General features: G+C 41.2%; 1 protein-coding gene and 1 non-coding gene across 6 annotated transcripts in view; both read right to left on the reverse strand.

The window, feature by feature from the left end:
• Positions 1-208: 208 nt before the first annotated feature.
• On the reverse strand, positions 209-290 carry TRNAL-AAG. Its single transcript has one exon. It is a non-coding gene; the product is annotated as a tRNA-Leu (tRNA).
• Positions 291-2,961: 2,671 nt separating this feature from the next.
• EEF2K (eukaryotic elongation factor 2 kinase) overlaps positions 2,962-18,852 on the reverse strand; it is a 28,955-nt gene continuing 13,064 nt past the window's right edge. For 4 of the 5 annotated variants that reach the window (XM_026083215.1, XM_026083214.1, XM_026083217.1 and 1 more), the window contains 12 exons: positions 17,215-17,364; positions 15,183-15,315; positions 14,347-14,474; positions 13,520-13,721; positions 13,181-13,248; positions 12,351-12,428; positions 11,474-11,536; positions 10,027-10,161; positions 8,566-8,754; positions 8,019-8,143; positions 6,451-6,629; positions 2,962-5,768 (listed from right to left, as the gene is read on the reverse strand). In XM_026083215.1, the coding sequence (XP_025939000.1) occupies positions 5,659-5,768; positions 6,451-6,629; positions 8,019-8,143; positions 8,566-8,754; positions 10,027-10,161; positions 11,474-11,536; positions 12,351-12,428; positions 13,181-13,248; positions 13,520-13,721; positions 14,347-14,474; positions 15,183-15,315; positions 17,215-17,364 (1,560 nt within the window). In that variant the 3' untranslated portion in view covers positions 2,962-5,658. The remainder of the gene's footprint in view (positions 5,769-6,450; positions 6,630-8,018; positions 8,144-8,565; positions 8,755-10,026; positions 10,162-11,473; positions 11,537-12,350; positions 12,429-13,180; positions 13,249-13,519; positions 13,722-14,346; positions 14,475-15,182; positions 15,316-17,214; positions 17,365-18,852) is intronic. The other variant, XM_026083218.1, reaches the window with a different exon arrangement.

Consider the following 18,852-nt stretch of genomic DNA (forward strand, 5'->3'; position numbering starts at 1 on the left):
GGAGGGCCGCCGCGGGCAGCAAGGCCGCCGGCTCCCCGGTGGCGGTGCGCGGCGCGGCGGGCGGCGCTCAGGCGGCGGCCATGTTGGTGTCGCTGCGGCCGGCACGTGGGGGACGCGGTCCTCCTCCTACCCACAATGCTCTGCCGGGCGGCGCGCCCGCCAGGGGGCGCTGCGGCCGCGGCGGAGCCGGGCAGAAAAAAAGAACCGCTGGCAGCGGTGGGATTCGAACCCACGCCCCCGAAGAGACTGGAGCCTTAATCCAGCGCCTTAGACCGCTCGGCCACGCTACCGCCCTGGAAACTGTTTCTTCTGCAGTAAATTTACTTCAGACCCAATCCTTTCTTTCTTTTTTCGCTTCTTTTTTTCCCCCTTTTCTTTGAGCAGCCCTCACATTTCCAAGAGCTGGTCCTAGCAACCGCTCTCATTATGCACCATTTACACGTTAAAAACAGAAGACCTTTTTCTTGCATTCCTGTACCGAAGCCATGGTTGCAGCAGTGCAGAGAGCTGTTACAGAAGCGCAGGCAGCGAGCAGCAGCTGTTTGCAGCTGCAGACCAGCCGTGGGGCTTGGTGGGAGGCTCTGCGGGCCGGCGGGAGCGCAAGGCTTGGCCGTGCCGCGTGGCAGGGGCCCTCACTGCTCCCCAGCGCAGCCTTCCTGGGCAGCGTCGAGCTGCCACGTGGATGCCACGGTGCAAAAGGCCCTGAGATGTCAGGGGGCAGCACTGCTTCCCCTCTCCCGCACCGCGCAGCAGTGCCAGACCCACCGAGCCTTTGCAATGCGTGGCAGTGGGCCAGCCAAGGGCAAGGATCCTCCTGCGCACGAAATCTAAAAATTATGCATTTTATTTTTTTCTGCTGCAAAGCCCAAGCTTTCTTAATTTGAAAAGTGAAAACTTAAGACTTTTATGATTTTTCTTTTCGCCTGCTATGCTGCAACACAGGAACCAGAACGGCAGAGCCTGTAGTGTTACATCAACACACTCTTCTGCAGAAAAAGGGTAGGGACACATCTTAGTTGGCCTAGTACCTTGTGAACGTGCCTTTGGGAGCCCCTGTACACATTTCGCCTGAAGGTCCGGTGAGATTTCTTGGAAAATAATGTTATTCTTGCCCCCTTATTAGAGCTGAAGGACTGTGTCTGGAAAGGAATTCCAGCCTTTCTGGAGCAGGGCCACAAAGTCTTGATGCAGCCGATTTAATTCTGTAATCATGGCAGTCCACTTAAATGGGATACAGAGAACAAACCCTCTGGAGCACCCCGAGAGCCTCAGCCTGTTTGTCCCCCCGTCACATCCCCCCACCCTGGCGAGCCCCCAGCCCGTGCGGTGCCTGCTCCCGCCCCGGGACCTCGGCAGCGGGAGACGCATTGCGCTGAGAGGCTGCAGGTTTGCAGTCCGCTGAGAAACTTTGTTCAGGAACGACAGCGCACACGTACATGCGAACGGGATCCGCTTCTTGCCGCATTTTCACACCCTCAGTTCTCTTGAGCCATGAAGGAAATCCACGTGCCCAAGAATATTCCCGTCAGCCTTCTGTGGCACTTCAAGGTGGCAAGAGCAGAGGCTGGCAGCTAGGTAGGTCACCAGCTTGCTCATTTAGCCAGTGCGAGGCAAGATGATCATTACGGGAATTTTTTCAAATGGAAACAAAGTGAACTTACTGGAAAACTCAAATATAATGCAAGCTACTCGCATAATTATACCACTTTCCTGACACAGGAGCAAAGCAGAGAAGAGCAAGGACCTATCACCCATACTCTGATCATGTTCAGACCAAGGACCAGGGGAAGTCTGATGGGTGGGAACCCCTGTGAGCCCGTCCCACACAATGTTCAGGTCCCCAGCAGTGGGAGGCACACGAGACACACCTGAACTTCAGCCAGAAAACAGCCTGACTCGCCCCCAGAAGCACTGGCTTAGAGTCCAATCAGAGATTCAGGTGTAATCCTCCCTTTTAAAATTCAGATGAGAAGTTCTGATTTGGCCCACCTGCATTACACCTGTGTCTGCCAGGAGCTACTCTACTCACAGAATCGGAATTACACCTGTGGGGGAGGAAGCAAGATTCATATCAGACTCACAGAGCCATAATTAAGAAGCAGGCGATATTCATATTTACACTCTTCAATTATACGTGTGTGTGCACCATGTCCATGATTTCTGAAGGATGGTGTCCCCTACTTCCTTTGGTCCTCTTGTCAAAGGCTCCAACTCTCGGTGGCACCAGCTATAGCTAAAGGAAAGACTTGCAGTGCCAAACTTCACTGTTTTTCATCTTGATGATACTGGAGTGAATTTGGCTTGAGACCCCCCAACTGGGGCTTTTGTGTTAGGAGATTCCATTATTGCAAAGTGTCTTTGCTGTAGAACGATCTCATACTGTTTATACAGGTAAAATATACGATACCTGTTTAATTAAAGCAATAAAAGAGCAACAGTAAGGGCTCCAGCTGTAACAGTTTAAAAGGGCTAGAATCAGAACAGTTTGTTCTTGTACAGAAGAAGGAATAAACATACTGAGGATGACAGTATATCATTAGATACTGTACCCATTACAAGAACTCTCCCACCTCTAATCATCCAAGCCAAATATTTGCTATTTGTTTTCCTCAGGGCTAGGCAAAGATTGGAGGCATAAAGATGCCTCTAACAGCCCTGCAAGTGAGCACTTCAGTCCTTACCTTGTAACCTGTATTAGTTACAGGCACTGCAGATTAACTGAATGCAAATCTAACATCACCTCAACCATGAGTTTTCTTGAGGAAAACATTTTCTTGGTACACACCTAGCTATTTCCTCCCAGTTATTTAGTTCTGACCGTTGAAAGTACATGAGATCAGGCATGGAATAATAAAAACACCACAGAGGATTTCTGGGACCTTGCAACAGTAGGATTTAACTTGAGCAAATAGAAAAAGCAAGATCAAAAAGAAACCCCCAAAGGCAATGAGCAAAACTCTATTGAAAAAAGTGTCAAAAAGAAAAAGCTTTATTGACCAACCAGAATGAAACCAGATGAAGTGAACGACACGACTAAGTGCTGCAAGCCATCACTACTCACAGGTCTGACACACAAACAAGGCTTCTACCTTGCCGTCCTTACCCAAGCAATGCTCCCGCTGACCTCCAGGAACGCTGCATCTGGGTAAGTTTTGCAGGGCTGAGCCTCAGATTTATTTTTACATTTTTTAAAAATATAATTTTTATTTGTTCACTGTGAATAGATTAAAAATACAGCATATAGCAATATCATTCCAAAAGTCTTTCAAACACATTCTCTTCAAAAGAATGTCATAAAGTTGTGCATATTTCTGTAAACCAGTTTCATTTTTAAATCATTCAAACTCCTACTTATTGTATAGCTAAATAATACGATACCACCTCATGATAGAAGGCAGTCTACATAATTTAAAAAGTAACATTTACAAAAAAAGTATTAATCATTATATTTTTCAGAGCTGTGAGCACATTTACACACCAGGTCTACAAGAACTGTCAGCAACTCTAGCAGCTACAGAAATTAGCAAATTAAACTATGTCAAAGAGTTTCAATAATTATACTCTTAAGTCCTTTACTTACATTTTAGATGGACACATTCAATCTCCTCTCCTCCCTACAAGGCTGGTGGGGTTGTTACACATGTGCTTCTTTCTCACGGAAAAATCTCAAAGATTTGGCATTAACACCGTACAGGGAAAATAAATCCTTTGTCTGTCTATGTTACAGTGCGTATGCTGCATCAGTTCTGCACAAAACACTCTGTGATTGTTCAACTGTCTTCAGAGACGAAGGGCGCGTTTACCCTTCATTGAGAGCTGTTATTTTAGGGCTATGAATTGAAAGAGCAGAAGGCCACATCCAAAAGATGCTGTAGGCACCTAAAGCAGAACTGCGGATAGGCACTTAAAGCAGTCACCTAAGTTGTGATCATACCAATTTCGGTTCAGTTTCAGCATATTAGGGCCAAAGAATTTGAGTATTTTAGTATCTAGCTTATTACCTACCTAAGAGCTTTGCTAGAGTGAGGCTGGAGAGCATTACGAATCATTCGGCACTCCGTAGTGGTTGCCCCTTATTCATGCCAATCTACATCCTCAGGGACTGTATGGCCACGAAGGCAGAAAGATTCTGTCTTCATCTCCTACAAAACTACTGTTAACCAAGACCAAGAAATAGGATCAGTTTCTATAACAACTGTATAGATGGCACTGGAGCTTTGGAATATAATACTGGATTTGGAAGAAACTTACCTCTGTGTAATGATAATTCAACCACCATGGTGTATTTGTCTTTCTGTTACTGGTTTAGGAGCATGTAAACAGGATATAAAAATTCAAGTGTTTGGGGATAATAATGCTTTCTCCCTGTAACCAGCAAAAGTGTATTTTTCTTTAACTGACATTTACAACAATTCTCTGTCTCTTGTGAAGAGGAGAGGTCTGTTAGGAAATTTAGTTGTAAACTGTAAGAGAGGATACTAAAATATAGGTGCAAAACTCCCGAACATGAATGTCTAATACCACAGAAAATAAGCTTTGTACCATAGGGTAGTATTTAATAAATTAGCTGGTATAATCTGTAAGTTTATAAAACTGTGTGTATATTCTTCACTGATCAGCTCAAATCTATCAAACAGTATTACGCGAGCTTACGTCATGAACCATGAGACAGCAGATCGGACGCATGAAGTTATCTAGATGAGATAAATTATTTTCTATACACAGAAACAGGTGAATAAACATTCTCTAGACTTTTCAAATGTTCCTCTAGAAAGGGCGAGAAGTGAAGTTTCGTTTTAAGCTAGAGGATCCAGCTTCACTGCAAATTGAGATGTCCCTGTAAAAATAACTACGTACTACCAATATGTTACAGATCTTGTTACTGTACATCATTGGACAAATATGAGATCAGTATGATTTTATACAGCTAGGTTACTATATGGTACAAAATGTTGAAATGAGAGAGGTAGCTAGATGCCTCACCTCATCAGGTACATTAGTGACGTTCTGATCATAAAATATGCACTGCTGGTAACGAATAAAACACACATCCCACCCTGAATATTCAGGGTGCCAAATTAGAAGCACCATTTTTTTTTTTTTTTTTTTTATCTCCGAACTGTAAAGACTATATCTGGAATTGATTTGAGAAGAATATCAACAGAGCCAAATGACACCAGTTTGATAGAATGGGACCACTTATTAAGAGTAGCTGCATGTTTTACATGCTTAAATTGAAAATATATGTTTACATGCAAAGGACAACAACTAAACTTGAGATGCACCAAAAATGAAGACATGATGTGGATTTCGGAAAATGTATGGGAGGAAAAGAGAAATGTAAACACATTGATCATTTGCTATGTAAAAAGCTGGACATGTGCAATGTAAACAGACATCAGCTTAATTTTTCCTTAAACAAATCATAACAGTTAAAAAAATATAAAAGCTCAATTGTACTGGTATTACAGTTTTAAAACATAGGTAGAAGTACGCTATGGTTCCCTACATACTACCTATATTTGGATTTCTTTCCTCAAAGTTAGAAAACTAAAATATGAAAAACACAAACTGGTAACAGCACATAAAAATACATCTTTTTAGTGGCAAACATAAGTCTATAAAAATTTTATATACAAGAACTGCATAAATGCAGTGTCATTCTTCCATCATCGCCCAAGCCTCTTCGGCTTTTTGGTAGTACTGATTTGCCAGTCTGCCTTTCATGGCTTCTGTTGCTGCTTCCGCTGCTTCTGTGTACAGCTCACCTACAGGAGGAAATAGCATCCGAGTCACGTTGGCAAAGAAAAACCATCTCTTTACCCTGAAGCAATTAAAGCATGAAAAGAGAAACTGAGGTCAAATTACAGGGCCGGATCTATGGGTGTAACTGTGTATTTTACTAGTATCAGCAGAGTTGCATCAGCTGGGAACCTGGCTTTTGCTCTCCACCTCAAAGTTATATGACTGACTGCTGATATGACAGTAGTGTGGCTCTTTAATACATTTACAAGGATCATAAATATGACTGGCCAGTAACAGCCCCCAAGAAGACTGTAAGACTTGAGCTCCTGACATGCAGATTACATAATGGCTAAGACAGTGTCGTGTAGGGCCTGGGAGTTACGGCTGTAACTCAAAATACAAGCAGCAACCTGCAGTTCAGTGGCCTTACAGGGAGTGAAGGTTGCTTGCTAGGGACTCAGCATGTCACAGGATTGGAGCTGGCACCACCCACTATCTCTGGCATCAGCAAAATCTCTTATTTCACTGTCTTCAGCATTATATATCACCTGGGGTCACTGCAGCTTCATCCACAAACTCAGGACACTGACCCCTCTCTACATGTTTTATAACAGCTGAACCAGGAAAGGTATTTTTGGGGTACATGTTGGGGAGAAGAGAGGAAAAGCGGGATTACTGATTGCAAGAACAAAAATGAGGACTCACCCGATTTCTGTGGATCCTTGTCCAAATGAAATCCTCCTGTCATTAACATCTCTGCTTCCCTGGCCAGGAGCAGGTACCGGGGCTCATCCTGAGTGCCATCATATTCACCTCCCTCATCATAGTCAGTCATGTTCAGTGCAGCATTGTACCAGTGCAGCGCCTCCTTCCAATCCTGCACTCTGAAGTTAAAAATAATTTTTGAAGACAGTTACCTTGGGAAACAAATATACTTTGCATTGGAGCTTCACAATTCAGTTCTGCACCAGCTCCTCAGAGCCCTGGTGCTCTCCAAGAAAGCTTGCGCTCTCATGGAGGCTCACTAACTGCACTGTAACCTCAGGTCGTTAGGCCAAATGAGGCTGGGATCACTTTATACAGCGATCACAGAGGAGAACGTGTCGGACTGAAGTGTCCTGCTGAGCTCCAGAGTCTGAGCTTTCATTGTTAGTTACTGTATGGCTTTGGTCTGGCATTTGTTTGTCAAGATAAATTATTTAGAAACAATCTGAGGTTGCAGAGAGTCTTGTTTCATCAGTATTTTGAAAATAACTATTTTCATCTTGAGAATGCTCCATGTATTGCAATTAGAAGTTTAATGTTATTTTTAAATTTCACCATTGCCAAGGGTTTTACTCTTGTGGGCAAAACACAAAAAATAAAAGTAAACAACAAAGCCATGCCACAATACAAAAGGAGAAAAATCATTATTATCACCTGTTATATTTGTTACTTTAGGAAATCAGTATTTGTCCCCTTTTAAAAACGCATCTAAAATGGTAAAAAAAATAATCACACTAATATACTGCATAGCCTTTTAGCAAATTACAATCTATTTCTCAGTCAGAAATTAAGTCAGAGTCTTAAAACTTAAAATCATGCTTAATTAAAAGCAACATCCTCAACTTTAAGACCATGCTTCTGTGAAATTTCCATTCCTATTTTTATTATGAGAAGCAGTGAAAGACTACAACTGTGACAAATACATCATCCATCTGACTCTGTCTTGCCTATAATCATTTTACAACTTCACCTATTTGTCCTGTTCTTTAGGTTCTTTCACAACTTAATTAGGAAAAAAAAATAAAACTCACTGTTTTTTTAAAACTGTACTTTCAAAAAATCACTTAGGAGGAGGCACGGCAGTTGTAAATACTTTGTAATTATTTTCAGGGTACTACATCTCAGACAGAATATCTTGGGTTCATTTTTTCCACTCATCCCAGATTTTTAAAGGATGTAACTCCCATTGAAGCCAAGGGAAGTTTTATCATCCACCTCAGAGCAAAAAAAGCCTGTATACCACAGTGCAACCTTGGTCTTGGGATCAGGGCTAAACTCAAACATGCAGATGGATAAGATACACATGCAGATATTCAGCAGCAGAACTATGCTGATATATCATGACCTACATTCTGCTCTTATTCACACCTGGGTACATTTGAAATAGCTCTAAAACATTTCTCATCAGCATTATTAACAGATCTTCACGTGAATGAAAAACATGCAGTGAATATTATTTTTCTGTGTGGGAGTACCAGCAGCTTAGGTGACCCAGTCATGCACAGTACCTGTCTGAACCAAGATTTACACCTGTGTCATATGCCCTTGCTACTAGAATCATGGAAGGCCGATCTCCAGCTTCTGCTGCTCTCAGTAAGTAATCAAATCCTTTTCTTCTGTTCTCCTCTGTGTCCTAGTAAAACAAACAAAACCTCTAAAACGGTTGTTTCTAAGTAAATCCATCCCTTCCTTTCTCTACCAGTAAATGCAGTTTCTCCGTGTCAGTAACCGTTGCAAGTGTTTAATACATCTGAGAAGCGGGCCCAGCCACAAGAAGCTGAGGGGCTGAATAGTAAAGATCACTTTAAAAAACTTCCTAAAGCTATGCGGTGATTTTCTGGCAAAACCAGAAACAGACAGCTTCTTTGGTGCTTAGTCCAAGTCCTTAATTACAAAGCCATCTATTTTACCTAAAGAGGAATGTTTAATGCTGTGGCTACAGAAGAACACATAACCATGGTTATCGTTTTGTCTTCATTGCCGGCAATACTTATGCTATTTCTTCTGAGGGAACACAATTCTGGATTTTGGATTTTCTATGATCTTTCTATTTACCTCCAGAGTGACCTCAGAAAGAATGTGATGGGGCAGCTGGCAGCACATGAGTCCTAGCGCAGCGATGGCTTCCAGCTCCCCACAGTCTGCAGCGTGCTCCAGGTGAAACAGAGCTGACTCCTGATCCCACTCCTTGTCTTTCTCACAGAAACGCCCAGCTTCATGGTAGCGAACCATGGCCAAATGAACCTAAAACACAATCGTACAGGAAAGATACACCAGTATGAAGCGTAGCTCTAATTCCTCAAAAGCTGTGTGCCCATACTTTTCTTAGACACAAAAATAGCTCTTTGAGGTGACTACTTGCATAAAGGTAACTCGCTGCTTGCAGAGAACTATACAGGGCAACGCAAGGCAACAGATGCACATGTCAGAGCAAACCGAGTCTGAGCAGAGGGCTAGCTGGACAACACAGGGACTTGGAGCCTGACTTGTGCCTTAACAGATCCAACAGGCAGAAAACAGTGTTTATGCAGTGCAGCTGGCTCTCCAGCTCTGCAAGCTTAGACACATGCAGCTTTATAAACTCAATTACTCAAGAAAGACCTAATTCAGCAAGACAGTAGCTGCCCCACACCACTGTGCCCTGAACTGTGCCCAGTACGCTGCCGCACCAGAGCACCAGGTCTTAGTGGGCATGCCTGTCCCAGCATATCTCCTAGGGCCTTGGAGACTTTTAGGAGGGAGCTGTAGTTAAAGGCACCATAGCTAGGTGGCACCAACAGTCTGCAACCTCCTAATGCATCAGCCAGGAGAGCAAACTTCGGTGACCCTAGCTCATAGACCTTTCTGTACAGCAAGGGCCCATGCAGGAAGGGAATTAACCTGAAACATAGAAAGCAAAGAAAGTCTCTTATTCGACGTGAAATCCTGGTACCACTGAACCCTCAATGGGAGCAGCACTTCATTCCAAACTTGCATTGGGATCTTTATTTCCCCCTCCTCCCAAAAGGCAGGTTTCTTTTCAAACAGCAAGGGAAACCACCTGAGGCTCTCAGGATGTTTGGGAAGGTCTACACAGTGTTTTGAGTGTGGACTCAAGCCCATGCATAAGCCAAAACTTAATTCACATTTGAATTGTCTGGTGCAATTTGGGGTTAAAAAGAGCTGGTCCACGCTACCATTCATCAGAAGCCAAGCCAGGCCTACTTGCAATGTATATGCGTCAGGCACATCGCATCTACTGTGCTTTATCTTCTTTGCCTGATGCCTCTGGGAAGGCAGATGAATCAACAGCAGGGTCCTTCCGCAAAGAGTTCAGATGTTGCAAGTCCAAAAGCACATGGAAGTCATGGGTTAGTGAGCTCAGACTTCCTTTATAAAATATGAGTAAGTGACATGAAGCTATAGGCATAATATTTCTTTCTGCCTGTGTGAATAACTAGTGCAGACAGACACCACTACATAAGTAACGAATATAAGATGTGCCTTTCCAGCTGGAAAGAATTAGACTCATCCTACCTTCCCAAGGATTGACTTCCCAATTTTCTTTTCAAGTTCTAATGCATTGAGCCTCTGAATTTCTTGAGCAACACAGGATGGTCTGTGGATGTGGACTCTGGAAGAATTGTAGAGATTCCATTTCTCCACACTGACCTAAAATAGGGAATATACTATCATTTGTATCTGAAATTAAAAGTTTTCAAACTATTCATACGGAGTACCATTCAGAAATCAAAAAAAATCTATTAAAACTACTTATTATTAGTAAATATGGTAAATTAAGATACTGCTTTTAAAAGTCACATTAGTAGCTGAAAGATGGTTACTATTCTTCACTAAAATAAACAAACAAAAGAAAAAAAACAAAAAAAGTAAAGCTCTCCATTTCTATGCCCTACATCAAATATTCAACATCACCTTTAAGTCCTGAACCAAAAGATAGGCACATATGAAAATAAGCACCTGAACAGTCACACTGCAAGCACTGAGGCCATCTATACACATAAAATTAAACCTGTACTTTTCTGGTCAGTGTTTCAAAATAATAAATAAATAAATAAATAAATAAATGAATGTTAAATGCTGCTTACATTCAGCAATTCTAGAAAAATGAAGAGCATCTCAGTAACAATTCAGAAGATGATGGACAGATACACGTACTGGTGTTTCTCAGGCTGTCCAGCACAAATGATAATAAACTACTTTTAAAAATCATGGGTAGATGGGAAACACTAGCCGAAAATAACGCTATCAAAATGAAAGCCACTGGAGGCACACAGAGGAAACACAATATGGCAGACTACTGGCACTGATCTTCACTGTTAAAGCTCTTTCAATTTCCAGAAACATCAATACATAATCACTACAAGGAAATTCTGAAAAGCACATTTAATGAAATTATTCATTGTTGTCAGAACTTTGGGTTTTTTTTTCCTTATAGAAGAGAGTTGTTTTTAGCCACAGGAACTAATTACCACAGAAGCTATATTTTGCAAACACATACAAGCAGGTCTGTTCTTCCCCAGCCCAAGTAATATATATAGTGTAAACAGCTATCATCACACATTTCAAACATTGCAAGTTTTAAAAATAAGTCATTCAACCATGTATAGAACATAATTCCATAAATAAAGCACAAAAAGGAGATATCATCTAGTTAAGCACACTCCCCTTCCCAAAATACGAACCAGTGAGAAAACCCATGCAGAATTATTAATTTACACTAGGGATCATTTATGGAGGTGACAGAATTTATTTATAATAGTGTTTGTTTAATTGAAAAATAAAGATAAAACAAGAAAAGAACAAAAAGGGGTAAGTTGTTATTAATAGAAATATTCTGCAGTTGAAAAGGAAAGAAAACTGATATCTGATGTTGTGATGTGAAGTTAGATGGCAGATGAGCGGAACAAAGTACAAGCAGAGTGGTAAACTCATTGTCTGTGAACATTGCTGCTTTATTTACCCTTGCAGAGCTTCCCAAACTGTCTTCATCAGATTCATGTCTTCGGTTGTTGTTTGAATGGCCCTATGTTAATGTAAAGATTTGCATCACTTAATTTACAGCAACTGATGCGTGCCAGTCACCCCTCTGGACTACTCCTATCCAGCAAAATTAATTGCAACAATAATGAAAATAGTTTCCACTGGATTCTCTTCTCTCAGTGATGTTTCAATATAAAAAAAATGTGCTGATTGGTAAAAAATATCGCACAGCCAGGCTTTAATCCTGTAAACTAGATATTCTACAACAAATACATTGCCCCCCTCAAAGGTGATTTCTTGATACAAAAGGGTATTTTCTTTCCTATCTACTAATCAAATATCAAGTTATGGTCTTCAGGTCAAGAAGTATTTCTTAAAAGTTTGTATTTTAAAGGAGTAACCAACTGACCCACAGGAATTCCAAAGTTGCATATTATTAACTGACTATAACATTGAGCTCTGTGATATCTCAAACTATATAAAGTCACAGAAGATAGGGAGGGTAAAAGAGTGTGAAAGTAAGTCATATTCACAGATTCCATATGACAAAAGCTGGTTATAATGGATGGTTCTCAAATGCAATACAAAACACTTCAAAAAACCCAACAGCATGCAATCAAATTTAACATTTGAAAGTAAATTCCTCATTACAAATAGTCTTTTTCCTGTAAAAGTGTCATTAACATTTCCAAGATGAATAAGTAATTTTGCAGCATGTGGGAATTTCTTTCCAACTATTTCCTCCATTCACAAAGTCTAGATCAAGAGGGATTAAAAAAAATTAGACTTTTCTATGGATTTGCTTCAAGTATGAACAAGAGGTCCAGCCTACTGCTAACCCCAAATTAAGTTCTTACCCTCTCTCTATGATCCAGATCTTCTACCTCACTTCTCTTTTCACTGGGATATCCACTGTCTCCACCATTTTCAAAATCCTATAGAAGGACAAAGCAACACAGTATCAGCACTGTCCTTTGTAAAGATCTCAGCTGGATATTTCCCACAGGACAAATCTTCTGCTAGTTTCAATGAGATATATAGGTTTACAGGATGAAAAGGATTGTAAGTTGTGCTACCTGTGACAGAACAGGGCTTAATGACCCAGAAGGCCCAGTCCAAGCTCACGTTTCCTCTTAAATACTTAGAATTCAAAGACTCACATACAAGATCAGACCAAGAATCCACTTAATATAGTTTTCAGTCTTCATCAGTAGCCAGTTAAAAGATAAAACAATAGCTGGCAGCCCCTGGAACTAAGGCCCTGGTGTAGGAAAATGTCCTCAGAATACTTCTGGTAGTCTCCTCAGGGGAGATTCTCTGACAGCCCACAGTACCAGCATTCATAGAGACCTAATCAATGGGGATTCTGTTTAGCTTTCCCACCACAAAAGTTGGCACAAGATCCAGAGAGACAACATGCAGGCAGGTAAACAGATAGACACTGTATTATCTGTTAAAATATACCAGATGCAAATAAATTTCTGGAGGAAAAATAAGAAAAAAAAAAGGACTGTTTAAAACAAAGTTTCTAATAAAGGAAAAACAACAGATGCACGCAGGTAATGTGACCTATAGCACTGAAAGCAGGCAGAGAGCCTTTATGTGCCTTTACCGAACAAAGCCTACTGGTATTCCTTTAAATTCATTATGGAACTGCAATCTCATTTTCTGTCAGAAAGACACTCACCCTTTGATTATCAAGCTGATCGTAGTCTTTGTGAACCAAGTTATCTACTTCATTGAACACAGGCCAATCTAGGAAGAAAAATATTTGCTTCTTATTCTAAGAATAACATGCTTGAGAAGAAAGCTCTAGATATCATAATCTTACTTTTACCATAGTTTTTCACAGCAGTATCTCAAAGAGATGAGTTTTATTACTGCTTAAACATGAATGGCAAGTATTCTTCAGAAGACAACTATTCGGGACTAAATTCAACATGCTGGTTGTTTAAAACCAAAAAAAATAAAACAAGTCATTGCCAAATGCTCAGGAATCGGGAAGCTGTATATGAGGCTCACTCACTAAGCATGTCCATCTTCTGGCTGTGAGGTGTTGCCGAGGAAGGTGAGCAGGGTAAAGAGTCAAATGCCACATCGCTCATGCTTTCATCTCCAGAGTTTTCAGACAGGCGGAAAAGCAGAGGAGGCCGACTACCAGAGATCGTTCTCACCCGGCTGCTTCCACATTTTTCCTCTGTGCCACGCACAATTGTCTGAGCAGATTTCTTGGCAAATTAAAAGAAAATCACATCAATAATACTTCCCTTCTCTTTATTCTAAATATGGTGCATAGACCTACATGTATGTTTATTAGGGGTCTTCTACAAAGGGAGGGGGATATAAGTACATGCATGTATGTGTATTTATTTGCTTTTAAAAAAAGCATACACCTTCAAAAAAAATGAAATCCTGGCATTATTACAGTCAGAGGGATTTCTGTTTAGAGGGACTAAATTTCTTTCAAAGACTAGGCTGAATTCTGCAGTCATAGTCCCACCAATATCAGTTGAAGTTGAGATCAGTTGAAGACAAGCAGTTTGATTCTTTTTCCTCCCCAAATTACTTGTTTTGTGACCTTCAAACTAATGATTTCAGCATTCAGAGATCTACTTTATCCTAAATGTACATACATGTTACAAGGTTCCCATTCATTAAAGCAACATCATGAATTCAGAGCCAAGAATGGATGATTCAGCTTTAGATTGCTTTATTTTAAAACTGCAACATTTGTTATTAAGGTGGTTTTATCTGCCATGTAAACACCATATCTGACTTTTATTTACAGGGCTTTTAAAGTTAGAGTAAACCAACTATATTGCTTAATTACACTTTTTTCAATCAAGCACTTACAAGCAATTTGTTATTATAATCCAAGGCATCTCTCTCTTTGGATGAAAGATCAAATGGTGCAAGTCCCATGCTTTTGCAAATCTTGTTGCAGGAATGAGAATGAAAGAACAAGGCCATACCTCGAACACCTGTGGCATTGGGGAAAAAACAAACAAACAAAAAAACAACAGCGAAGAAAGGTTTTACCCAAAGTTTATCTGATGGTTTACTTATGAGAAGCCAGAAGTTCCAACACATTTTCTTAAATGGAACTGAGGTATTTTAAAATGCTACATGAATTTAAAGACAAGATTAACCATTATAATTCTAAGAAGCCAAAGAGAAAGAAAGAACAGAAAGTGCTTCCTAGTACACACAGCTCAATACAGCTGTTTTAAGACCTGCTGTTCACACTCTCAGTTCCTCAAAGTCTGCAAAAATCTCAAAAACTATATATGCACAGCAAATAATAATCCATGAAACTGGCTGCAGCATTGCCAAACACATGCCTAACTTCAATCCCACTTACAAAACTTGCAGTGTCTTATGAACAACTTCATGTATGGACACTTGCAGCTTTAAAAGTATGCAAGGCTTATCTCTCCACACTCAGATGGATCCATTCCTGTGACTTGGCAAGGAATTTAAAGGCCAAGATTATTGCTCTCACACTGTAGGAAACTACCTAATTTCATTACTTGGCTGGTCTAAGAGCAGGCCCACAGACAAGAGCCAAGGCCAGCTCCCATTTTAAATATGCCAGTGCAGGACAGCTGCCATGCAACTGCTACTCAGCAGACAGCTGGAATGAGAAAATGAACAGCCATCAGAATATGAAGCAGAATAATTGATTCTACCTAGGTTGCCATCTCCAAAGTCTGCACCACTCTCCGTATGGATTTGAGGGTCTGTATATAGATCTCCGACTCCCTGGATGTCAACAACAATCAGTTGGTGTCCTGAGCGCTCAAAGGTGAAGTGACTAAAGGCCTGCAAGGAACCAAAGATGTCTAAGAAAACTCTCCCTTGATCTCCTGAAAACAGTGACACTTATTCACCGCTTATAAGCGGGCAAAGAAATTGGATAACTCTACTGGTGAAACAGAACCAGTACAAACAGCATGATGAAAGCAATGAGAGGCCAAAAGGACGTAGATTTTTAGCCCTAGACTAGATGATGTATGGCCAGAACCACACAGAGATCATGTTTTGGAATAAATTCTGGTTGACTGGCCCATGTGAAATCACATGAGTCAAACAAGCAGGATTTGGCCCTTAATTTCAACCTTCAGGGCATAACAGAAGCACTGAGAGTTCCTGACAAATCGTTTCACTGAATATTGCCCTGCAGACTGTATCAGAAGGTCCAGTATCCTCTGAAGTGACTAAATTCAATGCTAAGTATTTGCTGGTGGAGGAGTAATTGTTCCCCAGCTCCACATGGGAAAGGAAATGTTCAACACAGATCTCCCAAATCTAAAGGAATATCTTGCCTCTATGGCATTGCTTCTCCAGCCTGCCCCCAACTCAGAGAGGGACTGGGAGAGGCTGGGGGAAGAGCAGCAATAGGGACGTGCAGTGGAGAGGAGATTACTTCATTCCTCCTTCCTCTACTGGGGATTCTGTTTTCCCCTGCAGCCTTCACTTTAACAAGCTGGGAGCTTCTGGGCAGAACAGAACTGGAGGGAGAACAGCAGCTCAGGAGCCAGCGCAGAATCACTTCTGCATAAACATCCCGGCTGCGCCTGTGGATCTCCAAGCTCAGTAGCTCTGGGACACTGCCTCCTTCTGCAGATGGGCAAAGCTCTGCCAGATTTTGCAAAAGGAAAATGTGAACATCCCCCAAAATTCTCCTTCCCTTAGTATGCTCTCTGCGAGGTCCCCCTGAATGGCTGATCTGGCTCTACATTCATGCATGGGATACTGAAATGTATGTTTGTATTCTTTAATGCTGCATTTCAAGAATGTCAGGTATATTAAAAAAAAAAGAAAAAAAAAAAGAAAAAAAACCCTTCTCTGGCAAAAAGCTGAAACATTAGGAATCTTCTGGGAAGGCCTCCAGAAAAGCACTGCCAGGCCTGGGGGAGGTGACTGGTGGTGATAGACAAACATTGTAACTGCAGCAAATCTCACAGAACATTTTGTTCCCAACCAACCTGTGAAAGCATAGCACTGATTCAGTGTACAAAAGACAGCCCAGAACATGAATCCTCTGCTTACATTAAGCAGCATGACAAATACCTTAAAAATAGCAAAAAGTTAAAACAAACAAAAAAACCCCCAGCAAAACCAGTTCCTCTGGTATGCTGATGACTTTGCATTTTTGACCAGTATTTTAAAAGTTCTTCTGTGAGATTCAAGAATTCTCAGTCACTTGACATCTGCAGCTTTATTTCTATAATCAATCTCAGATTCACCTACTCAAACGCTCTATCTGAAGAACTAGATCCTTAGATGCAAATGAGGTACACATCTATTTACACAAGGTGCAGATCTGCTTCCCTCCTCTTCTATATTACACTGAGGTAATAGAAGACTACTTAGTACTTAATATGTAAGAGCTCTCTCCCTCCCTTTAATTTGAAGTGATGTTGAAAAGTTTTGATGTCTGCAATTATAATTAGTGTGAAAGGGCTTACGTTTTCTAAAGAGCATTAAGCACATTCAACTTATTAAAATCAACAGACTCTAAAATGCAATAAAGAAGTACTCAGTGCTTGAAAGAGCAGGCCCCAAATAAGGTTAGCACATACTGCAAAAAGAGAAATTAATCTGGCGTTGTACTGGAAAACCTGCAGTTTCCTTTCTTGGCAGCAATGCAAGACCTCTGGGCACAGCCAAGAAATTCCCTGCAGCAGACATTATGGAAAACATCAAACAAAGCCTCACTTGCGGAGTAAGACGAATGTTGTCATCTCGCACAAATCCAGAATTTGAGTTGTATTTGATGTATTTGCCCTCTATGTAATGTTCCAGATGAAACAGAGGCTTTCCAGGTCTGTTCTTCATTTCGATAATGCAGATCTGTACTATATCCACCTGGGAAGGGAAGGAAGGTAAACAGTGACTAACAGAATACTGACTTCAGATCAAAGTGTGTGTGAATTCTCCAGCTGTGAAAACTTTGCTAATGAAAGGAGTTGAACAATTGCAAAGATCTGTTTAACAAAGGGATGGGGGAAGTCATTTGCTTCCCAGGTTATTGGGGGATTTCCATAAATTCAAAAGAATAACTTCAAAAGCAGTCACAGAAACTCACTTCTGTGACACATCCCTCTGCAAAATTCTTAGTAAATGGTGGCTTTCTATTTCATTTTTGTGAGTACTTTAAGAGTATGCTGCAAATAGCCTATACCCAGAGAGCAGAATGTGCAGTAACTACTGCACAACTTGTGGAAATAGCTCTTCAGAGGAGGACTGAAGACCTTCTACCATTCAGATATTCTGCAGCCTGCCTCATCTCCTCCCTCTGTCCTGGACATATTCCTAAAGAGAATCACAACCCTCGCTTTGTTTACATCTTTCCCATGGCATATAAAACTTCTCTACGTTCCTCTGTGTGCACTTCACCCTATACCTCACCTTGTTCCTATGAGGCAGGTAGTTATTAACTACATCTACATCTAAGGGTTACCCTCCGATCTAAGACAATGCACATAGTCCACATATTCAAAAACATTCTCTACTTTTGGCTATTAAATTTTTAAGGCCCACACATCAGGGCATACTTTTTGACCCAAGCATCTTGCCACATGTCACACAGTCTGTGGCAGAGCCAAAAGCACAACCCTAGGCCCCACAGTGCAAGTGCGTTACCTTTCCTACCTGCCTGCTCTTCCACTCATTTGAAGCCACAATTACAGTCAGGCAGTCAGTACAAGCAGCAGATTAAAGGGACTTAATGGCTACATTAATACATATCGTGGACATGGTGAACAAAGAGGAACAGCTACTTGGTGAGAATGAGTGACAGCTGCAGTCCTTCATCCCTGCATTTTAATTCTTATCCTTTGACAAGCTGATTGCTGCTGGAGGTGCTTTTGTCCAGGACACAATGATCCGCTTTGACCAACAGTTATCCAGCTTACCAGCATGAAGAAGTGCAAAGCTATGCTAGCCACATTTGCAAGATCATACAGAATGCTCAGCATGGACCCCAAAAATGCAGTTAGAAAAGCAGTGGAACCATTTCTTCCTCAGTCCTGTCTGCTTATGCATACCCCCTGCACACAGGATAGGAACTTCTCTTGCTACCCTGAGCCTTGGAGTTTTCATATATCTTGCTAAATGCTTTGTACTTTAAACAATATGCTAGTATTTCCACCGAGAATCTAAAAGAAACAAAGCCATATCATCTTCATTTTTCAGAAAGTTCTTGACCACTCTTCAGAAATCTGCATTCAGACAGCATAGGACAGCTTTATAAAGTCATGTAGGTTCTCAGCTCTTCTTGAAATCAATGCCAGCCTAGATGCCTTCACAAGACTTGGGCATCTAACTTTCCAGGAGCACTAACAGTTAAGTGCT

The sequence above is a fragment of the Apteryx rowi genome, unplaced genomic scaffold (assembly GCF_003343035.1).
Source record: "Apteryx rowi isolate R43461 unplaced genomic scaffold, aptRow1 scaffold_6, whole genome shotgun sequence".
NCBI classification, from domain to species: Eukaryota; Metazoa; Chordata; class Aves; order Apterygiformes; family Apterygidae; genus Apteryx; species Apteryx rowi.